Source organism: Trypanosoma theileri (assembly GCF_002087225.1).
Source record: "Trypanosoma theileri isolate Edinburgh chromosome Unknown TM35_Tth_35_V1, whole genome shotgun sequence".
NCBI lineage: Eukaryota > Euglenozoa > Kinetoplastea > Trypanosomatida > Trypanosomatidae > Trypanosoma > Trypanosoma theileri.
In genome coordinates, this window is record NW_021639877.1 from 39096 (window position 1) to 61186 (window position 22091).

A 22091-nucleotide genomic window follows, 5' to 3' on the forward strand; every position below is an offset into this window, starting at 1 on the left:
ATGAGGAACGCATTGAATCATGTGTATGCAACAACTATTTTTGGTGGAGTTGGTTGTCTTTGTGCTCTGTATTCTCTCGTTTCAGCTACAGGACGTACCTACAAGGCTGTAAATGAAAAGGGTGAGATGACCAAAAACACATGTCCCATGATGTGGTGGAACTACTAAAAAGAGAAAATAAGAAAGTAGTGTTAACATTTGCTGTAGCTATAGAGGGTTAGGGAGGAAAAAAAGTTTATGTGGACCATTTATTAATTTATTATATGAGTATTTCTGAAATAGTGTTTTGGATATTTATGTTTAAGGTGCAGGTAATATTTACATATATATATATATATATTTGTATGGGCAAGTGTACGTTCGAGGCATCGATTCACATTTTACTAATTGCCATGCTACTTTAGTGAAAGAGAAGAAGAAGAAGAAGGAAGAGGAGGGAACTGTCTGTTTGTTTTTTATTTGAAGGGAAGAAATTGATAGAACTATGCGGTTTTTTGGAATCCTCATGTTTTGTTTTCTGTGGTGCAAATCCACATGTTTCTAGCATTAGCGATGCTTATCAATATTTGTACATTTTTTTTTTTGTCTATGGGAGGAAAAGGGGGTATGTAGTCAAGTATATATACAGAATGATATGATTTATTTATTTATTCTCTTTTTTTTCTATTTTTTCCTTTTTTCTTTCTTTCTTTCTTTCTTTATTCTTGCAGGACCTTCTCAGGTGAGGAGTACGGAGGAAACAAAATGCCTCCACGGCCGACAAAACCAGCCGGAAAGAAAACTGGCAAAACAGTGCGGGCCAAACCCATTTCACTACGGGATTTATACATCAAATCATGTGCGGAGGTTGGACAGAATCCAAATAGCGCTATGCTCGATTTCCTCTCAACGAATACATCCTCCTCTAGTATTGAATGCATTGATGTTAGCAGGAACTACTTGGGTGATAAAGGGGTTCTTCCCTTATTGGCCGTGGTGGATCGATGTCAAAATTTACAAGAAATAAACCTTGCTGAGAATGGTTTACGTAACAATGCCATTCGTGCACTTTGTATATCGGCTGTCAAGCACCCATCTCTTCGGTGTATTGATGTCTCCGATAATTACATTAGCGAAGGTGCCGCTGTTCATCTTCAACACCTTCTGGAAGACAATCCAAGGATACGATGGCTTGGGATAGATAATACCAAGATAGATGTTGAGTGGCGTGTTAAACTCCGCGATTTGGTCCGTGCAAATGCGGCTGCGGCTGCGGCTGAGGCTGCTGCAGCTGAGCAAGATGTATCAGGTCAAGAGAATTGACAATAAATGATTATGTATAAGTATACTCTTGTTTTTTTTTCTTGGTACATTTTTTTTTTTTTATATATTATTGTAATTTGTTTCTTTTTCTGTACGTGTGATGGAACACTATATGCATTGTCCTCCTGTAAAGAGGAAAAATAAATATATTTTTTGTATGGGTTTTATTGAAAATTTTCTATTTATCATTTTATTTATTTATTTATTTATTTTTATAATAATATAAAAACATGGTGTGGAAAAGTTGTTGGAAGTTTATGTTAGATAGTTGTTGGGTCTTTTTAGTTCTTTAAGGCGATGTTACAACCCAAACGGGTGAGATTAGACCGACCAATAGCGGCGGCGCATAAAAACATTTTTGCATTTCTTCTTCGCGTAAATGAAGAGCGCCGAATTCACGCAACTCTTCGAGTGGCCGGCGGGTGGGTGCGGGATGCCCTTCTCGGCCTTCACTCACAAGACATTGACATTGCGATTGAATCACCAGAGTCTAAGCATATCTCTGGAGAGGCCTTTGCCCGTGAGGTTTCGGCTTTTCAAGAGGCCATTGGTTTAACCGCACGAACGGTAAGTGTTATTCGTGTAAACCCCGAGTTGTCTAAACACATTGAAACAGCAACTGTCTGTGTATATGATACTCCTATTGAGTTTTGTGCATTACGGCATGATGAGTACACCAAGTCTGATTCACGTATTCCAGTTGTACGACCTGCTACAGCATTAGAAGATGCTCAACGTCGTGACTATACAATTAATGCCCTTTTTTATAATTTACATACGATGGAGGTGGAGGACTACACAACAGGATTAGAAGATCTGCAACGTTGTGTCCTTCGATGTCCATTAGACCCAAAAGAAACTTTTTCAGATGATCCCTTGCGTTTATTGCGTGGTATTCGTTTTGTGGGTCAATTAGGAGAATTAAACTTTACACTTGATGAAAGTATTATGCAATGTGTTGATGAAGAACTTCTTGGGAAAATAACATTAAAAGTTTCACGTGAACGTATAGGTAAGGAAGTAACAAAAATGCTTTCAGGACCTTTTCCTGAAAAATGTGTTGAACTCCTTTTTAAACTTGGTATACTTCAACACGTTCTTTTGGCAGAACTCTACGTAAAGAGTAGTAAGAAAGGACATGCTACCGCTGAAGTAGAGAGGATTGATTATTTGGCTCTTAATAACACTATGTGTAAAGAGAATCTTGAGTGTTTATATTTGCTTAATCACACATTAGGGCCACTCTTATCAGAGAGTGGTTCACCTTTGGAGTTATCGTTGTCATCATCCGATAAGATGATAGGCATGTTGTTTATTTTATGTCTTCCTTTTTATCGTGGTGTACCTCGTGATGAATTGGCGGATCGTCTCTATGCGTTGTGTTTAAATGGATTAAAGTTACCTTTGGCTTCCTATAATACATTAAAACGTATGATTGATTCTTATAATACGCTTTTAATTCAAAAATTAGATATTTCTTGTATTTTGGAAAAAGGGGTAACAATGGAGATGAAAAATGCGATATTTGAAGGTTTATGTGATTTGAATGATAAAAAAATAATCCCTTTAGCCTTTAAGATTGTTCTCTCAGCGTATATCCTCATTGAAGAGAAAAAAGATTTTCTTGACGGTAAAAATGTAGAGATGGTGGCTGACTTTATTCGAAAGATCTGGAATTTATTGGAACAGGAAACTGGATTGCTTAATGCCTTCTCTCGACAATTGCCAGTAAGAGGAGATGAGCTTTCTAAACTTGTTCCTCTTGACCCTCAGTCTATTGGTCCGGCTTTGTTAGCATTGCGAAGATACTTGATGTTTCATCCATCTGCATCAAAGGATGAGATGGTTTTGTGGATCAGGAATGAAAAGGATAGATTATTAAAATAAGTGATCACACTTCCTCTATTTATTTAAAAGGAAATTTAAGTATATATTTGAATGAGAAGAGGGGGAATCCAAAAAAAAAAAAAAAAAAGGTTTTTCTTCTTCCATTATGTTCTTATGATATGTTTGTTATTATTATTATTATTATTATTATATGTTTTTATATGTATGTGTTTTTTTTTGTTTTGTTGTTGCTCTGTTTCTCCACACACACAAAAAAAAAAATATCATTATTCTTTAGCTTGGCGTGTTACACATGAGCATTATTAGTTTTGCACCGCTAACAAACCTCAGTTTTGGATCGGGGAAGAAACCCGGATGGTCTTCTGTGGTGGCGTGCCGTCGACGGTCTGCGAAGCCGGGAAAAGAACCGGAAATTACTGCTGTATTTCTAGACAGTAAAAAGAGTGAACTACGTGTATGGAAAGAGAAAAAGGGAATAACAACATTACGAGATGCAGGAAAGTATTCTACACGTGTTGTGAATACGGCATGTGATGGACCATTTACAGCAGTTTTTTTCCATCATGATAAAGGAAGACGATTGGGACTTGCCATTTTACAACATGATCTGACTAACATTTCCCATTTGGTATCTAATCCCTTTGATTGTAGTGAGTCCCTTGACGCCATACTTGAACCTTTGGTTTCAAATCAGGAGAAAGATAAAGCATTAACGGCACTTTTGATTCTTCATTCTTCTTGCCTTAAAGAAACGAATTCAGGTCTAGTAGTGAGTGCTGTGTTGTCCACACGCTCTGGAGAAGTTTATGTGGTGATTGGGGCTCTTTTCTCAAATGTCTGGAAACGTTTTAGACTGGAGAACAGTTTTGGAGTACCTTCATGTCTTTGCATTCATAATGAACGTGTGATTTCAGTTATGAACTGTACTGTAGGTTTACCCGTAGACCATACAATTGCCGTGATGGCACCGACAGTAGAGTTGGCTTTATCGGTATTTGATCAGGCACGTCTGGATGCTTGTAATGAGAAAAATGAAAGTACGAAACCATCATCGATGGGAACATCCGCGAGGTGTGTGTTACTTCGTGAGTCTATTTTTTCACTTGATGATGGGGATGCGATTGTTCAATTATGCTATCAGAGCCAAAGTTTTCGCTTCACTGGAAAAGGAGACGAAGGAAGAGGAGGAGGGGAAGAAGAATTGCAATCAAAACCATCATGTCGTCTATTTCTTGATAACGAGAATCTACGCTACGCTATTGTGGTATCACTCCCTACACAAAGTTATATTGTACATATGAGACGATCCTCTCTTAATATGGAATTAATGTCTACATGTACAAAGATAGCATCTCAGTGTGTTATTCCTCATAGTTTGACGTGGCTTCAATTAGAACATCCTTTAAGACCTGAAAGTGGTCTTCAAGTACTCTTAATGCTTTCACAGGATTATCGCCTCTATGCTGCTGAAGTATTTGGGGATGCTATTTCTGTTCAGATAGCTGATTCTGACGATATGGTTTATTTTATTCCTCCTAAGAAATTTCGTGTGAAAGTAGAACCTGTACCTGAAGGTTCTAACGATACAACACGACTCATGCGAGTTTCTAGTGATGAGTTGATTTGCACCAATGGATTATTGGGAGTAGTGCTGCAGGTAACAGGAATCACCATTGATGGAGATGCCCCACATCCACCACTTCCTCTTCAATTTGATATGGATAAGGAAGGACCTGAAAGACGAATTATGACACTTGTACGTTGTTTACAATACATGGAAAAGTTATCAAAATCAGGAAGTACAGACCTTCTTCATCTTATTTTTCAGCGTGTATTGCCGGTACTTCAATGTACGGGATCATCACAACGTGAAGTGTTTCTCACACAGCGGATGTTTCAAACACTTTTAAAAATAGCCACACCCAAATCAGATACAGAGTGGAAACTTATGTGGTGTCTAACAAAATTTCTACAAAAAACACTTTCTAAACGAGGGCGTGATAGTACGATGGTATATACAGATATTTTCTTTGTATACTTAGTGGGAAACTATGTGAATTCTAATGGAACAAGTGATGAACAAGAACAAGCAATAGAAGCACTTTTAAGTGTTGTATCGGATGAATTAAAAACTGCTTGGGAAGAGTTTATGCAAAAACTTGATGATAAAGTTTCTTTTGTATTAGATAGTTTGGCAGAACGTATTTCACCTGTTCTTTTGGCAGAAGAATGTATTCGTCATTTAATTATTGTATCAACCCTTTCAAATGGTACACATGTGGTACAAGTGAAGGCCAATGCTTCCCATATAGTTCATACCATCGCCTATGTTCTCTTGGCTTCTTGTTTGAATATACCACTCTATGTCTCTGTAGATGAGATGGGACACTTGGAGTGCTGTGTAAATCCACCAACAACAAGAACAACAACAAGAACAACAAAAACAAATAGTGGTGGTGCTGGTGGTGGTACCACAGTCTTTGTGCCACCACACACATTTAAGAATACCGCTACTTTTGAGTATGCGCTCACACTTTCTACGGATCTTCTTTGTACGGCAGCACCAGATACACCATTAACATCATGTGCTTCAGCTCTCTTGTCCATGTTGTTGGCAAAACGGTATCATGTTGTATCTACGTTTTTACAAGTTTTCGCCCTTCATTTGGCTGAGTATTTTGCCTCAATGGATTCTCTCTGTGATAATGTACAACTTATTACAAGTTGTGCAGATGCGGTTTCCCTCTCAGGGGCGACACTTTTTAAAAAATTCGTTGCAGACCCATCACCATCGGCTATTCTTTCTGTTCTTTCTAATGGTTCAATTGTTAATGATTACTTTAATGTGATTCTTTGGCGCCAAATTGGGAGTATTCTTAGTGAAGAGATGCGAGCATTTATTATTCTCTCAGTCCTTTATGCAATGACAGATCGTTTAATTGCCGCACAAAATAATTATTCGACAAGTATAATTAAAGTTCTCCTACAGGAAAAACCAGAAGATCCATTACGAGAGGAATCAGTAAAAATGTGTAGGAAAAGATTAAAAGTTGTATTGGATAGACTTGAACAACTATGGGCATCTGTTGAAGGATGGTCACCATACAAAGTTACAAGTATTGCGAGTAGTGTACTTTCATCCTGTACTGCTAGACAAGATGCAGAAGGAGAAAGACCTAAACTATCTCATGGATCAGCTGTCTCGCGTTCATATGTTGTATGTTTTCGTATGTTAAGTTTGATTAGTTATTCATACCAAACTGAAGAAAATATTATAGAAATCATAGATAAAGCTAATGATGGGAAATCGATTGTATCTGCTGCTTTTACTTTACTTTTAGCCATTGATAGACTTAATGGGACTGCGTTGCCTATTGAGTCTCTCCAATGGCGTTGTGTGGATCTTGCAGCTGCATCTATAGAGATATGTTCCCATACACCTGGTTTGAGTGGTTTCTTATTAGAAATGCTTCACCTTTCAGAGGCTTCACAGACAAATATAACATCACTTAAACAATACTACTATTCTGTTGTGGATCGTCTTAGTGAGGTATCAAAGTCTGATAGCGGAAACTCCGACTATCACAATCTTCAAGAACAATTATCAGAACAAAAAAAGAAATCTTCTTCTGCTTCTGCTGCTGCTACGGTTGCCATTTCATCAAAGATGACAAATAAATTTTTTCTTTGGTCAAAAAAGGCTGGTGCAGAAGTACCTGAATGGCCAGGTGATCATAATCTTCCCACCCGTCGGTATTTAATTAACGCTGATTGGGTGGACACAATGTGGCCAATTGAGTTTATACCAGAGTTGATTGAGGAGTGTCTTCGCAAAGCCCAAGAACGTGTACTCTCTCGCAGCATCACAGAAGCTTCTGAAGAAGTAGAGCTTTCACCGCCCTTTTCTCACGCATTGTTTCATCAACTCTGCATGCTCTCTCCACCAGTCCGCACACACGCTTTACTAGCACCAAATGAAGTGAATATTGCCGCCAGCAGAACAACTGTACAGATGTCAAGAGCACCACAATCATCACAGAAGAGTCTTATTGCAGACAGTCGAATAGCATCCGTACCACAACAGAGAGCACAGTTATCACCTGATCGAAAGTCACCTTCAGGACCTTCAACCCGGTTAAAAATAAGTGATGAACTTTTGACAACTTCTTCATCCTTGTCATTATCCTCTTCTTCTTCATCATCATCTTCAGCTTCTTCAACGTCATTGTATTCGTCGTCGCCATCGCCGTTGAAGGAAGGTACTCATGCTAGGACTGGTCTCCCTCCTCAATCTAATAACGTACCTCTTAAATCACCTCCCAAATCAAAATCTCATCCTCGTATTCAATCTCCAGGTGTAGTTGGTCAACCCACTGCTGTTGGTGCTGACGTTATCTCTTCCTTATATCCCCCTGAGAGTGTTGCATGGTGGGAGACAGGTAACACAACTGACGAGGTTTTGAGACGACAACGTATTCTTGAAGAGACATTAGGTGGTATCGATATTGAAATAACCAACAGCGCTACATCATACACAACAGCCACTAGTGAAAAATGGACACAACCACTTGATAAGGCTAAGGAATATTATCGTTCCTCAAGTCATCATTCACAGCACCGCTGTAAAAGACATGGTAGATATCATTATCGTTGCGCTAAACATAGACATCAGGGAACGCATATGGATCATGGACACTCTCCTTTCAAGTCATACCGCCATGCTTTACATGATGGGGATGATATTGAAGTACATCATTTATCACGCAAGGTTTTATCCGTATCACCCAAGAGAGAGATACCAACAGGTGTTCAATTACTGAAATTTAACAGTAAACTTGAGCCACCACCACTTCCACCGGGGTTGAAGGGTAAGATACCTGAACAACCTGTGCAGTTACAGAGGATGCAGGAGGTGGATGAGATGATACCACCTCGGTTGATCTCACTGCACGCAAAGCCGCACATCCCACGTGTGACGTTATTTGGTTTGGGAAATGTAGGAGGAGTAACTAACATGCGTGATATTGGAACTAATGCCCCTCCTCCGTTTCTTGCGAGTGCACCTGCAGTTCCACAGGCCCTTGTCCCACCAGCACTGCCGCCAAGCTCTGTGTTTGTGGACCCACCACCGCTGTTGAGATTGAATCCCCCAGTGAGTGTGAAGACCGCGCAGCAAGCGTCTGTGGCTCCAGTCACGACAGTAGGGAATGTGCAGCGTGAGGACCACCGTGTTGTGGAGAATGAAGAAGTACCAGTCCCCGTGTTTTCCACACAGCAACCAAAGCCACAAGTCTATCAACAGCAGCAACAGCCAGAAGTGTCTCAACAGCAACCAAAACCACAGGTCTATCAACAACAGCAACAGTCACAAGTGTATCAACAGCAACCGAAGCCACAGGTCTATCAACAGCCACCACAAGCACAAGTGTATCAACAGCAACCAAAACCACAGGTCTATCAACAACAACAGCCACAAGTGCCTCAGCAGCAACCACAACCACAGGTCTATCAACAACAACAGCCACAAGTGCCTCAGCAGCAACCAAAACCACAGGTCTATCAACAGCAGCAACAGTCACAAGTGTATCAACAGCCACCACAACCACAGGTCTATCAACAACAGCAACAGCCAGAAGTGTATCAACAGCAACCACAACCGCAACCATATCAACAACAACAACAAGAGAGACAACGAGAACAGCCACTTGGACAACCTTATTTTCCACGAACTACGTCACCGCCTCTGGCGCAAGGGAATATTGGAATGGTACCACCTTTCTTGGTGTATCAAACTCACTCAAGCGCTCCAACCAGTGGTACTGGTGTTGGCGTTTACCCGCAGAAGGAAGAAAAACCAATGGTAGCAGAGGAACCGAAGCCACAGGTTTCAAATGTTCCTCCAGTGTCAGAATCTTTCTTTTCACCGTCAGAGGGTGCGGTACGTCCGGTGTCTGCATTAGTAAAAGAGCCTCTTCTTTCACCTGCAGAGAATGTTGCATTTCGGATGTATGTGGATGAGTTGAAGATGAAAGGAAGTGCTAATCCTGCACTGTTGGTTCCCAGGACAGCGGAACCTTCTTCCTTACCTGCACCAGTGCAATCTGCCGCCTCTGGACAGGTGAGTGCGCCATCTTCTGATAGTCAACAACAGCAGGTACTCTTAGAAGCTATGAAGGCAATGCTTCTCCAACATGAAGAACATCAGGCGAAGCAGTTTAAGGAAGTTGTTGAGGCAATTAAAACTAGCATGCAGAGGATTCCCACCATAATGGAGAGTAGTGCGGCTGCAAACCGGCAAGTACAGGGATTAAGCGCTATAGAACAATCAGAATTGCTGCGTCATACTATTAGTCAAAAGAACCGTCTCATGACGATGAATCAAGAGTTGTTAGATCTGCAAGCGCGGGTTCAGACTCCCTCCTTGTCTTTATCAAACAAACAAGTCCAAACTTCTGTTGTTTCACAACCTATTTCAAGAAGTGAAGAAGAACGTACTACAGTTCCACCTCCTGTGCCTCTTCCAGTTCCTGTGAACCTCAATACTTTAACCACAGCAGGAAAAAGTGATGCGACTGCAGTGTCTTCTGGAGCTCCACTGGGTACAAGTATGGTAAAGAATGAGAATGTGCACACCATGGTACCAGCAGTACCTGTAGTGTCAGCAGTACCTGTAGTGTCAGCAGTACCTATAGTGCCTGCAGTATCTGCAGTACCTTCAGCACCTTCAGTGCCTGCCGTGCCAGCAGCACCTGTAGCAACAGGAGTACCTGCAGTGCCTATAACAACAACAATAGCTCCACCACCACCACCACCAAGAACAACAACAACAACGACACTATCAGATCAGATGGTGGATACTAAGAATATTCGTAGTGATGTGATCAATGTAGTTGCAGATATTCCTTCTTCCATGAGCATTGATCGTACCTTATCTGGACTTTCCCAAATAAATGCTGAACTGTTAAGAGCTAACGCCACAGCAGAAGACATGGAACGGGCTATTCAAGAGTCACGAGGTATTTTGCAGAGACATAGTTCATTAGGTAGTTTATATTCAGGTGCGCTTGAAAGTTCTCTCATGATGAATGCAGCTCGCAGACGTACATCCGCTCTTGAACAAGAACTCAGTGCACTGAATACTAGTAGTGCTTTGAAACCACAAATATATGATAATGCAAGGAGGAGTATTGTTATTGAAACACATCGTGAACAACCCAAGAGGGAGGAGCCTTCACATCAACACACATTTATTTCATCAAGCGTAGAGGGTTATAGTACAGAGGCTGTTCAAGAAAAAATACCTATAAACACATCATCGCCGTCTAAATATTATTTCACAAGTGAACACGTAGAATTTAAGGATAATTCAGATCATCATCTTCCTAAGTCATCATCTCCACTTCCACTTCCACCTCAGAGGGATTCTCCAAAGGACCGTAGTACTGCTGCTCTTTCTGTTGAGAGTCATGCGTTTGCCTCTCATATGGATGAGAGACTTGGAAAAGATTCCTCATTACTGGATCATACTTCAGATAAAGGAGCAAGGAAAGCTCAAATTTACACTTCTACTAGACGTTCTAATACAGGAAAACCTATAACTACATCTACTGGTGCTCTAATAACCAATATTGGCAATAAGAAAGAGACTTCGCTACAGCGTCAAACTGAGGTTTCACCCACACAAGAACCGATAGACTTGGGTCGGTTGTACACATCAGCTCTTTCTACAGGTGGAAAGCAACCAATACGAAAGAGTTCCACCCCGGCAAAGAGCCGGGCGAAGGTTCACTTAACTCCAAAAGAAGTACCAGAGAAATTTTCCATGTACTTGCCGGCTTCAGATTTGAAAAAACCACAGCGTGTTGGGAGTAAAGCTGCTACATCTGCGATTGAACCGAGCGAAGGTTCGACGAAGAATAGGGTAACGATGACCACCACTACGACAACACCGGTTAAGCGTAGTAGTACAAAAGTTCCTTCTAGCAGCAGGGATAGTAAGAGGCGGGATACGTTAGCACTGCATACATCGAAGCGGCTCGCTGATCTTCAGAGAGCCTTCTTATAGAGTAAACAGAACACAGTGGTGTGTATGTGTCTGTATATATTTGTGTGTATTTCTGTTTTTGGGGGAATGAATTTTTTAAAAAAAGAAAAACTATTTTTCTTCTTTGTATGTTTTTTTTTTTTTCTTTTTGCCCCTTTTTTTGAGAAGAGGCTGGGAAGACGGGTATGTGGTATTACACCGATTTCTTTTTTTTTTTTTATGATTTTGTATTCATTCTACTGTCTATGAATCTATTGTGTTTTTTTTTCTTTTCTTTTCTTATTCTGCATCTGAGTGTAATTTACTTTCGATAGTTCTGCGGCGTTTACACTTCTCTTTCTCTTCTTCGTTTTAAATTATTTTCTACGGTTTCTTCTTAGAGAAAAGAAAAGAGTAACCACATTTTACATCTTGACATTTCTTCTAGTTGCGTCAAGTAAACATTTCCCACACTAAGACTCACTACGAAATCTGTAGTAAGCAAAGAACAAGTCTTTGAGCGTGAGTCAGGGATCAGACAATACTATTACCAAACCAAACCCCTCAAATAAATACCCATCTCTACACATACATACATACCCACACTCACACTCACACACTCCACCGATAGCCTTTTTTTTTTATCACTCTTTTTTTTCTATTTGATTACTCATTCCTGAGACTCACTGTACTTGAGCGCAAAAAGAAAAAAAAAAATAACAAAAAATGTACAGTCAACCCTTTCCGCAAAACAGTCTGTACGGCGCTCCTAACATGATGCCCTATCAAGGTATGATGCCCTCTCAGGTATCTCCTCAGGGAACTCCGGGAATGATGTCCAACTACAATCCTAATCCTAACCGTGGGGGCTATGATGTGCCGCAGATGGGTCGACAGATGGGACAGCGACCACCACCGCGTCCACGCAACAACGAGATAGGCGAAGTAAGCCGTGTTATTCATATGCGCAATATAACTCCCAACGTAACTCAACTGAGTATTCAGAGCCTTGTTCAGAACTTTGGAAACATAAAACACATCGTGATGCTTCGACAAATGAATCAGGCACTCGTAGAGATGGAGTCCACCAAAAGTGCACAACAATTGGTGGATTTTTTCAGAGAAACAGGTTATGCTGAAATTGATGGTCGTCGTGTATACATTCGCTACAGCAATCATCAAGAACTTACTGCCACTCAACATACAAGCAAGACTTTGTTGGTGTCTATGTTTAACACTCAATATGATGTGTCTGTCGCAGCGCAAATCACCCCAATGGTTGTTTACCAGATCTTTGGAAGCTACGGCACGGTACAAAAAATTGTTGTCCTTCCCAAGAATGAATCCAGTCAGCGTAATCATAACCGTGTGCAGGCCCTGGTACAATTTGATTCTAAGGTGACGGCAGAAAATGTGAAGAACACTCTTCAAGGTCAACCTGTTGCAATTGGTGATACTATTACTTTTACCCTTGACATTCAGTTCTCTCGCATGGATGACATAAAAACCAGCAACCCTGCCATATCGCTAGTGATTAACGAGGACGGCACACCACAAACACCGCAGCCGCAGCCGCAATCACCACCACAAGCGCCACAACAGTCGCCGCACCCGCAACCACAGCAGATGCAACAAATGCAGGGAGGAAGTATGTACCCTGTTATTCCCCAGCAGTGGAGTTAACTCTGATTGGAATGAAGAGATAAAGGGGGTGGGAGAGAGAGAGAGAGAGAGTGAGAGAGAGAGAGAGAGAGAGAGAGAAGAAATTTAGGATCGTGTTTGAAAGAAGTGAGAGTAATTCATATCTCTGATGAAGATGATGAAGAAAAAAAAAAAAGTGACCTGGATGGATGAGTAGGAAGATGAAGGGTCGCAAATCAAGAAAAAAAAAAGAAAAAGAAAACAAACAAGAAGGATTACTATGAGAAAAAATGCTGGAAAAAGAAGATCAAGATACATACAACATTATGAAAGAAAGGTCGAAACAAACAGAAAGAAAGAGAGTCAGACCATTGACAATGCTACAGACTGGGCTAATGCTTAAGCCAATTATCATTAATGAGTAGAGTCATGGCAATGCCACCCTCCAGAATGAAATGAAAAAGAAGAAAACAAACAAACAAACAAACAAAAGATTGTACGGTGAGTGGTTGTAATACATGACAAGAACCTCGTTTGAAGAATGATATTCTTAAGTTCTTTTCCGAAGGAATTGTTGGAGTCACACTCTTGTCTCTTTTTTTTTCTTTATCTCTTTCTGTCTTTTTCATTTTTTTTTTTGCTGTTAGATGTAGACAGCTAAAATAAGTTAACGGGAAAAGATATATATATATATATATATATATATATATATATATATATATGCTCATGGAGGGAAGTGAGTAAAGAGAAAGAAAAGAATGGCAGTGTGATTGATCACACAGTGATGTCTCCTTCAAGTACTTCATTGGATCTGCCTCCAATTTGATTAAAGGGTTTGCGCGACCTGGAAACTTCGGTAATAGAACAGTGGTGAGTTGGATACTGTTTTTGCCGCGATTTGTTGTATTTCCATTTTTTTTTTCGTTTTTTTTTTGCTTTTCTTCCTATTTTTAGCCATGTCTCGGATTGTTTGTTTATTATTATTTTTTTTTCGTGGTGCCCAGCGTTGTACACGTTTTTTTTTTTCTTTTTCGTATCCCTTTCATTTGATCTCCCTTTTTTTTTTTTCTTTTTCCCTTTTTTTTCTGTTTAAGGTATCCGCATAGGAAGCTGACTACACATGGACTCACGTGCACGAATTCCGGACACGCTGACGCAGTTTCTGATGCGCAGTCAGCCCACCAGTAGCCGAGGAGATTTTACTTTACTGATGATAGCCATTCAGACTGCTGTTAAAGTTATTGAAAAGAATATTCGATCAGCGGGAATGCAAGGCCTCTTTGGATACCTGCAAGAGAACAGTGCAAACGCTACTGGGGATACACAAGCTAAGCTGGATGTGGTGGCAAATAACGCATTTAAGGCATATCTAATGGCGTCCACGTGCGTGTCATTCCTGGGAAGTGAAGAGGAGGAATCCCTTGTTTTGGTAGATGGGGATCATCAAGGGGACTATATTATTTTCTTTGATCCACTTGATGGTAGCAGTAATATCGACGCAAATGTTTCGGTTGGTTCTATTTGGGGGATTTGGCGCCTTCCTCCGGGAAAACGAGTTTCAACTATTGAAGAAGCAAATGAAGCACTGAAGGAGTTATGGGGTGAACGTCTTGTCTCTGCTGGTTACGCTATGTATGGTAGCGCTACAAACCTTGTACTGACTACAGGGCATGGCGTGGATGGATTTACACTGGACCCCACAATTGGTGAGTTTATTCATACCCATCCTCATATCACACTTCCTCCTTCCAGGCCAATTTACAGTGTAAATGAGGGGAATTACCGACTTTGGGAACCATGGTTTCAGAAATATATTCAAAATGTCCACACTAAAACCAAAAAAGTATACAGCGGTCGTTATATTGGTTCGATGGTGGCGGATGTTCACCGAACATTACTCTATGGAGGTATATTCTGCTACCCAAATGACGCTAAAAGACCAGAAGGTAAACTACGCTTACTTTATGAGGCTGCTCCCATTGCAATGCTGATGGAACAAGCAGGCGGAAAGGCTTTGACTGGTAAAGGTCGAGTGCTTGATGTTGTACCAGCCAAGCTTCACCAACGCGTTCCGGTTTACATGGGTAGCCGACATGAAGTGGACCTCTGCATTTCATATCAACAACATGAAAAACAACAGCAAAAAGGACGTAGCAAGCTGTAATTTTTTTTTTTCTTTATTTATTTATTCTTAGTGTTGGGAACTGCACTTGTGATTCAGAGAAAGAAAGTAAAACTGGAAAATGAAAAAACGCAAAGGAAAACGGAATGAACTTAAAGAACAGAAGCATATTATTCCCATTAACATTGAAAACGCATTCGGAATCATGTTCCTGTTTCCCCCTACTCTCTGAGCCTTTTTTTTTTTGTTTATGGCCATAATTTCAATGTTTTAAATTGTCTCTTTTTTGAGGGACATTTTTTTTTTTTTTCTTTATTTGTCAGCAACCTTGTTTTTTTTTTTTTTTTATCTTTTCTTTTGTTCCATTTTTTTTTTTCTTCATCGGGTTTCTCACCACCATTTCGACACGGTGAGTGAAAACAAAATTGTATGGGGTACAAACAAGGAGATTTTTCGCATTTCTTCTTGCAATATCTTTAGGACCTTAGGTATTGGTTAAGAACACCATGAAAGAAAAAGGAACCGATATATTGAGGGTGAGAAGAAGGAAAAACTTACTCTGAAATACATATTTGCCAAATGCTATTATAACCGTCATTCTTTTTTTTTTCTTTTTTTTTTTTCTTTTTTTTTCCCATCAGTGTATGTATTGATGTATCTCTCTCTCTCTCTCTATGTTTGTATATCTTTTTTTTTGTTGGTTTGTTTTTTCCTCCTGTTTTTTTTTTTCGTCCTTTGCTTTAATGTTAACTTCTACCCTTTTTTTTCCGTCTCTCTTTTATTATTGTAATTATTTATATCGTGAATTTTAGCCTCATAAGGCAAATGTCAAGAGTAGCGTCAGTTGGGCGAAGGCGATTTGTGGGTCCTTTCACGCGAATAAAGGCGTGGTGGTTGGGGATTGATCCTGAATTATTAGAACGCTACGGAGAACGTGGTATTTTTCGTTCATTCTGGATGGAATGGCGTGGTGTTATTATTGTTGTGTCATCTGGAGTAGTCATATTTATTAACCACAGTCATGGAAACCGCGCTAATGAAATTTTAGAAAATATCGAACTAAACCGACAACGTCATTATAAGCGTGATTTTGCACCGGAGTATGTAATGAACGCACCGGCAGCTGTATATGATGGCGCGAAGGGTTACGCCTATCGTGATGAGGCATCGGGATTAATGTTGAATGCCGATAATCAACTGGTGACGGATCTGACACGCGAGGAGCAGCGGAAACGATTGGAGGGAGTGAAGATATCACCAGAAATGGTGGAGGCAGCGAAACGAATGCGGAATAGTTCACGTTACCAATAAGAAGAAGAAATGCAAAAGAAGAGAAAGAGAAAGAAAGAAATAATGGGATGGTAGTGATAAAGCGAAAAGTCAGGAGGGGAGTTAATTGCTTTTTATTTATTTATTTATTTATTTATTTATTTATTTGTATTTTTCGCATTGCGTTCCCTAACGATATGTCAGTTTCTCTGCACTCCTGTGAGGATACAGGGGTTTTCCTTTTTTTTTTTGCTCTTTCGTTTCGCTTATTGCATTTTTGTGCACTATGTTATTATTATTATTATTCTTTTTGTTCTCCCTTCTCCCTCTCCTTATTTATTTATCTTGACAGTATTGAAGTAAAAGTAAAGAAAAAAAAAAAAGCAAAAACAAAAACACACACATTCATAGCAACAACAAAATTACTCCTTTTACCCTATCCTATACTGTGTGAATGAACGTTCATGTCGTCCCTGGTGGTCACGCTGGGGCTTCAGAACCGGAGGTGCGAGGTTCAGATCGCACAAACACTATTTCGAACACTAAAGGACAAACTCCGAGGCGCAATCAAGATAAATCTGTAGAGACACCACTCTCTCAACCACGGGTAGTTTATGCTGAACAACGTCTTAATACGGAAGCATACGAGAGTTCAGAAGCATTCGCAATTGCAGAAGAGCTGCGTCGTAACACGGAGCTACGAACCAGAGTTCGACTTCGTATTGCCAGTAAAAAACCGGCTGTGAAGAGTTCTACTGGAGAGAGAAGTAATGATTCTGAAGATGTGAATGATCACAGTTTGGTTCGTTCTCCGAGAAAAGAAGAATCTCAAGAAATGGGTAATACTCGTGTTACACATCATGGAAGAGATGATGAAACGAGAAATGTAAGAAAAGATGAAGATAAATACGAATACAGACCCTTATATATTGGTGGGGAAGATTCTAAAGGGGGAACTTCAACAGAAATGAGTGATGACGATGAGGAAGTACCAGTGCCTTACAAATTGCCCTCAGTAGAGGAGAGACTCCGATTGATCAGAGACGAACGGGATCGTCGATGGCATAAGGTACAAGAAAAACTCGCTACTGATAATGCAAAGACTGTAGCACCACGACCCAAAACACTGACCCGTGTTAAGTACGGTGGTTTTAAAGCCCTTCCAGGGCGTAGGGAAACCGATTCTGCTAGCAGTTCATCAATTCTTGCTATTGGGGAGGGTTCTTTATCAGAACCCCAAATATGTGAAGTTCATTTGGAAGATGGGGGCTCTACCACACCTTCTGGGGCACCATCATCGGTAACTGTGGCTCCATCCAAGAGAGAATCATTATACCAACAGAAACAACAACAACAGCAACAACAACAACAAAAAATGGAAAGCAATCAGAATGTAAAAAAGGATGATCTTTTGCATACAAAAAGAGAAGTATCACCCCTTGTGATCGAAAAGGATGATTAAGAGTCTTGGGTGAGTGCGCCAATAACTCTTGATATTTCTGAACGGGTGAGAAAAGATTATACTTTTTAACTCTATTATATTTTTCCTTTTTCCTCATTTTAACGATTCGAATTCGTGATTATCATGAAGGGAAATAAAAAATGAGTAAAGGAAAAAGAAATACTTCTTGCAACCTTCTTAAATCTTTCTTGGGGTTTCCATTACTAGCGACTACGATCACCGCTATTTTTTTATTATTCTTATTCTTCTTATTCTTATTATAATTATAATTATAATTATTATTCTTATTATTATTCGTGGGGATTGGTGGAGTGATTCCCTGATTTATGGTTTTTCATTCTTTTTCCCCCATCCCTTGTTTCTGTTTGTTCCTGAAGAGGGGTGTAGTTCTCCTGCATTATTAGTCTGTCATCCAACGGATGCGACGAGTACTACGGCTTCTGCCGGTTTACTCTGCATCTCCGCTGGCGACCGTCCCACGCACGGCCTGTGCGCTGCGGTTGTTTCGCTCGCAGGCCGCCGCTGCCGCCGACGCGGAGGCCGCCGAACTCGAGAAGGACAAGGCGGCGCTGCGGAAGTACGCGATGATTGGCGCCTTCGCGGTGGTCTGCGCGGCGACTGTGTGGTACGGCGCGGGGCGGGCGAAGCGGCGGTACTTCGGCGCCGAGGGCAGCGCGCGGGTGAATGTCGAGACGCGCGGGCGGCCGGCGCTCGGCGGTCCATTTGTTCTCGTCAAGACGGACGGGGAGCCCGTCACGCAGGCGGAGTTCCTCGGCGCGTGGACCTTTTTCTATTTTGGCTTCACACACTGCCCGGAGATATGCCCGGTGGAACTCAATCGCATGTCAAAAGTCGTAGACGCCGTGCGGGCGAAGCGGCCGGGGGATGTCATTCGGCCGCTCTTCGTCTCGTGCGACCCGCGCCGCGATTCGCTGGAGGCCATTGAGGAGTATCTCTCCGCCTTTCACCCAGACTTTGTCGGCCTCGTCGGGACACCAAAGCAGGTCCACGACGCATGCAAGTCGTATCGTATTTACTATTCACTCCCAAGCGATGAGGCAGTGGAGGAAAACGATTATTTAATAGACCACAGCATCGCTATCTTTCTTTTTGATCCAAAGGGGCGCTTCGTTGACTTTTTCGGAAATCGTTATGACGAGGAAGAGATCACGCAACGTGTATTGCATTATATGGAGCAACTAGAACGTGATCCAGAATGGACAAACTGGTAGACCTTGTTGTTCTGATTATTATTATTATTATTATTATTATTATTATTATTATTATTATTATTATTATTATTATTATTATTGTTTTTTTTTTTTCCTTCTCAAGGTAGAAAAGAAGAAGGAAAGATGGGGAGAGGGAGGGAGTCCTCAAACACATCAAAAACGCAATTGGACAGAAACTCTTCTTTTACACTCCTTTAAAGACACACCCTCACTGGTTTATTAAATTTTTTCCGTTTCATTACATGTTTTTTTTCTTTTATTTTTATCTTTTTTTTCCCTTTTTTTTCTTTCTTTTCTTTCTCGGCTCTTACTGCATTCTGTCACTAACCGAAGACCTGTACCAAATAGCTTCACTATATTCTGCCACTTGCCCGTGAGGGTGTGAGTGGTTGATAGTGGGGTCACGTATCAGTGATTTCTTTGTTTTTTTTTTTTTTTATTCTTGATGGGGGAAAAAAACAAAGAAAAATAACGATGGGGGAATTGCGGTGCAAAGTAATTCTACTGGGTGATGGCAAAGTTGGCAAGACTTGTCTTCTTTATAGCTACGCGAATGGATTGGAGTATCTGGCAAGACGAGAGGATTATAATCCAACCCTACTGGAGAACTATGAACTCTTACTCCCTATTAATGAATCCAACAAGAATACTACAGAACCTAAAACCGTGAGGTTGAGTTCGTGGGATACTGCAGGACAGGAAGAGTTTGATGAACTTCGTCGAATGTGTTACACTAATAATGTTTCACGAGGTAGAAAAGAAAATGTCCAATCTAGAGTAGTTTCATCATGTGAAGTATCAGTTTTTATTCTCTGCTTTGCATGGGATGATCCTCAGAGTCTTACAAGTGTGCAAATGCGTTGGTATCGTGAGATTAGACGTGTAGAACATGAGATGGCATATTCTAATAATGACAATCGCCGAAGACGACCATTTAATGTGTTGTTATGTGGGACGAAGTTTGATTTGCGGGTTGAGGCAGATAATCGTGGGATTACTCAAGGAATGGTCACACGAGAACAGGCGTATACTGTACAACAAAGTATAAAGGCTAATGCGTTGGTATGGTGTAGCTCTAAAACAGGCCTCGGTGTTAGGGACGTATTTCACACAGCTGTTTTGCTTTGGCTACAAGACCAACCGTTGTACATGAATCCCCAGTTAAGGATTTACGCCCAAGATGATTCATTAACATGCGAAGATGATGATACCGTTGAGACGAATGATGTCGGAGTAACTGCTAGAAGCAGCTGTCAATTGCTTTGATAACCTTCTTTTTCTAAAGATATTAGTGGTATACGGGTAGTATAACCTTTTCTGTTACAGTGATATGCGGTGTAACACACTCTATCTTTTTGCATTTCATTCACACATTTTTTCCTTTTTGCATATTGGAAAGAGAAACAACAACGACAAAAAAAAAAAAAAATAGGCGTTTCTGACGCATATTATTATTATCTCTCATGTATTCTTTTTTCTTTTAAACTTTCTTTTTCTTTTTTTTCTTTTTTTCTTCTTTCCCCGTCTTTTATTCCCCGGTGTTCAAAGGGGAAGGTAGGGGTCCACGCAAGAAATGACAACACGCTCGGTTGCACGCATTGATGAAAATATGGACCCGCGACACTTCGGCACTTCCACTGATGACACCGCCATCTACTTGGAAGACTCTATGGACGAACCAACTGCCCGCTGTATCAGTTCCTCTCCATCAGTAGTGGCAATTCTTTCACCACAGAAATTACCCCCCAGCAGCGGCCACGCTGTTGACCTCACAGACTATGATAACGGTTGCAGTGGGGGTGTATCTAGCGTTAAGGTTAGTCGTAGTCATCCGCTTTCGGATTTGACAAATACAGGTGTTACCAACTTGCATTTCTCCAAGTCACCCACCCCAAGACGTTCGGTATCTTCGTCATTACTCCAAAAACGCAGTTCTTCAGGAACACCAGGTTCCTCACAAAAGCATCATCATCATCATCATCATAATAAGCAGCAACATGGTTCTCACCATCATAATGGGGTATCCTCAGCACTGTGTATGGATTCAGACCATCATGAGGAGCGTACTGTACCATTGGCGGAGTATGAAAGACTTCAGCGAGAACGAAATCGATACGAAAAAATGTATGAACATCAGAAAGTACTCTATGAAGAAATGTCTGAGAGGCAGAGTGATACATACAAGGAATTACAGGAAAAAATTATTGAAGTTGTTGCCCTTTCTACACGTAATGAAGAGAACAAGCGATTTATTCGACAATTAAAACGGGAAATGGCAGACAGTCGGACACGTGTTATGAATATTCAAAATCGTGCAATGGAAGAAACAAAAATGGAAAAAAGTGCTCGAGAGCTTTATCAGACTCAATTGTGTGAACAACGTGAAAAGTATGAATCTTGTATTGAAAAACATGAGTCCAGAATAGCTGGACTTGAAAGCTTACTAAAAGATATTACTTCTATGAAAGGTGAATGTGATAGAATACAGGTATCACAACTTGATGCCCTTTTAAAAGCTTCATATGCGAAAAATACTGCCCTCTTTGGTGATTTACTTCGTCAGGGCCGCCAAATAGATATGCTTTTTGAAAGCAAAGCTGGACTTGAGAAGCAGTTGGAACAATTAAGACGTGAGAAGCGTGAGATGGAGGCTTCTTGGTCTGAGGAACGGCGTCGAATGATGGATGAGACAAAACGATACAGTGCACAAGTGAGTGAGCAGCAGCGCTCTATCCTAGAGCTGCGTCAAATGTTAATTCGCAGTCTTGAATCTGCTACACTTGCCCAGAAGGAGGGGGATAACAGTGGTGAAGAGGGTGATGATGATTCTGATAAAACAGACAGCAGTAGTGGTAGCAGCAGTTACTCCTCTGAGGGAAGCTTAGAGGATGATAGAGGACTTATTGGAAATGATGAAATTGTTGCTGCCCCTGCCCCTGCCCCTACATCTGTTCCTGCTGATACTATTATTAAGACTGCTCCACACACAGTAGGAAAGGGAACAGCAGCTACTGTATCTGCCGCAGTGGGAGAAGGAAAAGAGAAAGTGCAGCCACCACTCCCGCATACAGAGCGGCCATTAGAGCGCCGAATGACGGATATAGCGACATTATCCTCGCAAATCCAGGCGAAGCTAAAGTCCCTTCCACCAGGACGGATCTGAGAAATTTTGTGTGTTAAAAAAAAAAAAAA

The 22091-nt window shown here is 40.9% G+C and overlaps 10 protein-coding genes across 10 annotated transcripts; all 10 read left to right on the forward strand.

Annotated features, from left to right (window-relative positions):
• Positions 1-744: 744 nt before the first annotated feature.
• On the forward strand, positions 745-1302 carry TM35_000351100 (cAMP-dependent protein kinase regulator; the record flags this gene model as incomplete). Its single annotated transcript, XM_029029163.1, has 1 exon — positions 745-1302. One exon carries the CDS (start codon positions 745-747, stop codon positions 1300-1302), a length of 558 nt encoding a protein of 185 aa, XP_028879432.1.
• Positions 1303-1599: 297 nt separating this feature from the next.
• TM35_000351110 (tRNA nucleotidyltransferase) lies at positions 1600-3189 on the forward strand (the record flags this gene model as incomplete). Its single annotated transcript, XM_029029164.1, has 1 exon — positions 1600-3189. The coding sequence occupies one exon, from the start codon at positions 1600-1602 to the stop codon at positions 3187-3189; it is 1590 nt and encodes a 529-aa protein (XP_028879433.1).
• Positions 3190-3442: 253 nt separating this feature from the next.
• TM35_000351120 (uncharacterized protein) lies at positions 3443-11215 on the forward strand (the record flags this gene model as incomplete). The annotated part of the gene is made up of 1 exon (XM_029029165.1): positions 3443-11215. The coding sequence occupies one exon, from the start codon at positions 3443-3445 to the stop codon at positions 11213-11215; it is 7773 nt and encodes a 2590-aa protein (XP_028879434.1).
• A 684-nt stretch (positions 11216-11899) lies between these two features.
• TM35_000351130 (RNA-binding protein) lies at positions 11900-12856 on the forward strand (the record flags this gene model as incomplete). Its single annotated transcript, XM_029029166.1, has 1 exon — positions 11900-12856. The coding sequence occupies one exon, from the start codon at positions 11900-11902 to the stop codon at positions 12854-12856; it is 957 nt and encodes a 318-aa protein (XP_028879435.1).
• A 1078-nt stretch (positions 12857-13934) lies between these two features.
• TM35_000351140 (fructose-1,6-bisphosphatase, cytosolic) lies at positions 13935-14978 on the forward strand (the record flags this gene model as incomplete). The annotated part of the gene is made up of 1 exon (XM_029029167.1): positions 13935-14978. One exon carries the CDS (start codon positions 13935-13937, stop codon positions 14976-14978), a length of 1044 nt encoding a protein of 347 aa, XP_028879436.1.
• A 783-nt stretch (positions 14979-15761) lies between these two features.
• TM35_000351150 (uncharacterized protein) lies at positions 15762-16247 on the forward strand (the record flags this gene model as incomplete). The annotated part of the gene is made up of 1 exon (XM_029029168.1): positions 15762-16247. The coding sequence occupies one exon, from the start codon at positions 15762-15764 to the stop codon at positions 16245-16247; it is 486 nt and encodes a 161-aa protein (XP_028879437.1).
• Positions 16248-16659: 412 nt separating this feature from the next.
• Positions 16660-17667, forward strand: TM35_000351160 (uncharacterized protein; the record flags this gene model as incomplete). Its single annotated transcript, XM_029029169.1, has 1 exon — positions 16660-17667. One exon carries the CDS (start codon positions 16660-16662, stop codon positions 17665-17667), a length of 1008 nt encoding a protein of 335 aa, XP_028879438.1.
• A 419-nt stretch (positions 17668-18086) lies between these two features.
• Positions 18087-18899, forward strand: TM35_000351170 (putative cytochrome c oxidase assembly factor; the record flags this gene model as incomplete). The annotated part of the gene is made up of 1 exon (XM_029029170.1): positions 18087-18899. The coding sequence occupies one exon, from the start codon at positions 18087-18089 to the stop codon at positions 18897-18899; it is 813 nt and encodes a 270-aa protein (XP_028879439.1).
• A 474-nt stretch (positions 18900-19373) lies between these two features.
• Positions 19374-20165, forward strand: TM35_000351180 (putative rho-like GTP binding protein; the record flags this gene model as incomplete). The annotated part of the gene is made up of 1 exon (XM_029029171.1): positions 19374-20165. The coding sequence occupies one exon, from the start codon at positions 19374-19376 to the stop codon at positions 20163-20165; it is 792 nt and encodes a 263-aa protein (XP_028879440.1).
• Positions 20166-20472: 307 nt separating this feature from the next.
• TM35_000351190 (uncharacterized protein) lies at positions 20473-22062 on the forward strand (the record flags this gene model as incomplete). The annotated part of the gene is made up of 1 exon (XM_029029172.1): positions 20473-22062. The coding sequence occupies one exon, from the start codon at positions 20473-20475 to the stop codon at positions 22060-22062; it is 1590 nt and encodes a 529-aa protein (XP_028879441.1).
• Between the last annotated feature and the right edge of the window lie 29 nt (positions 22063-22091).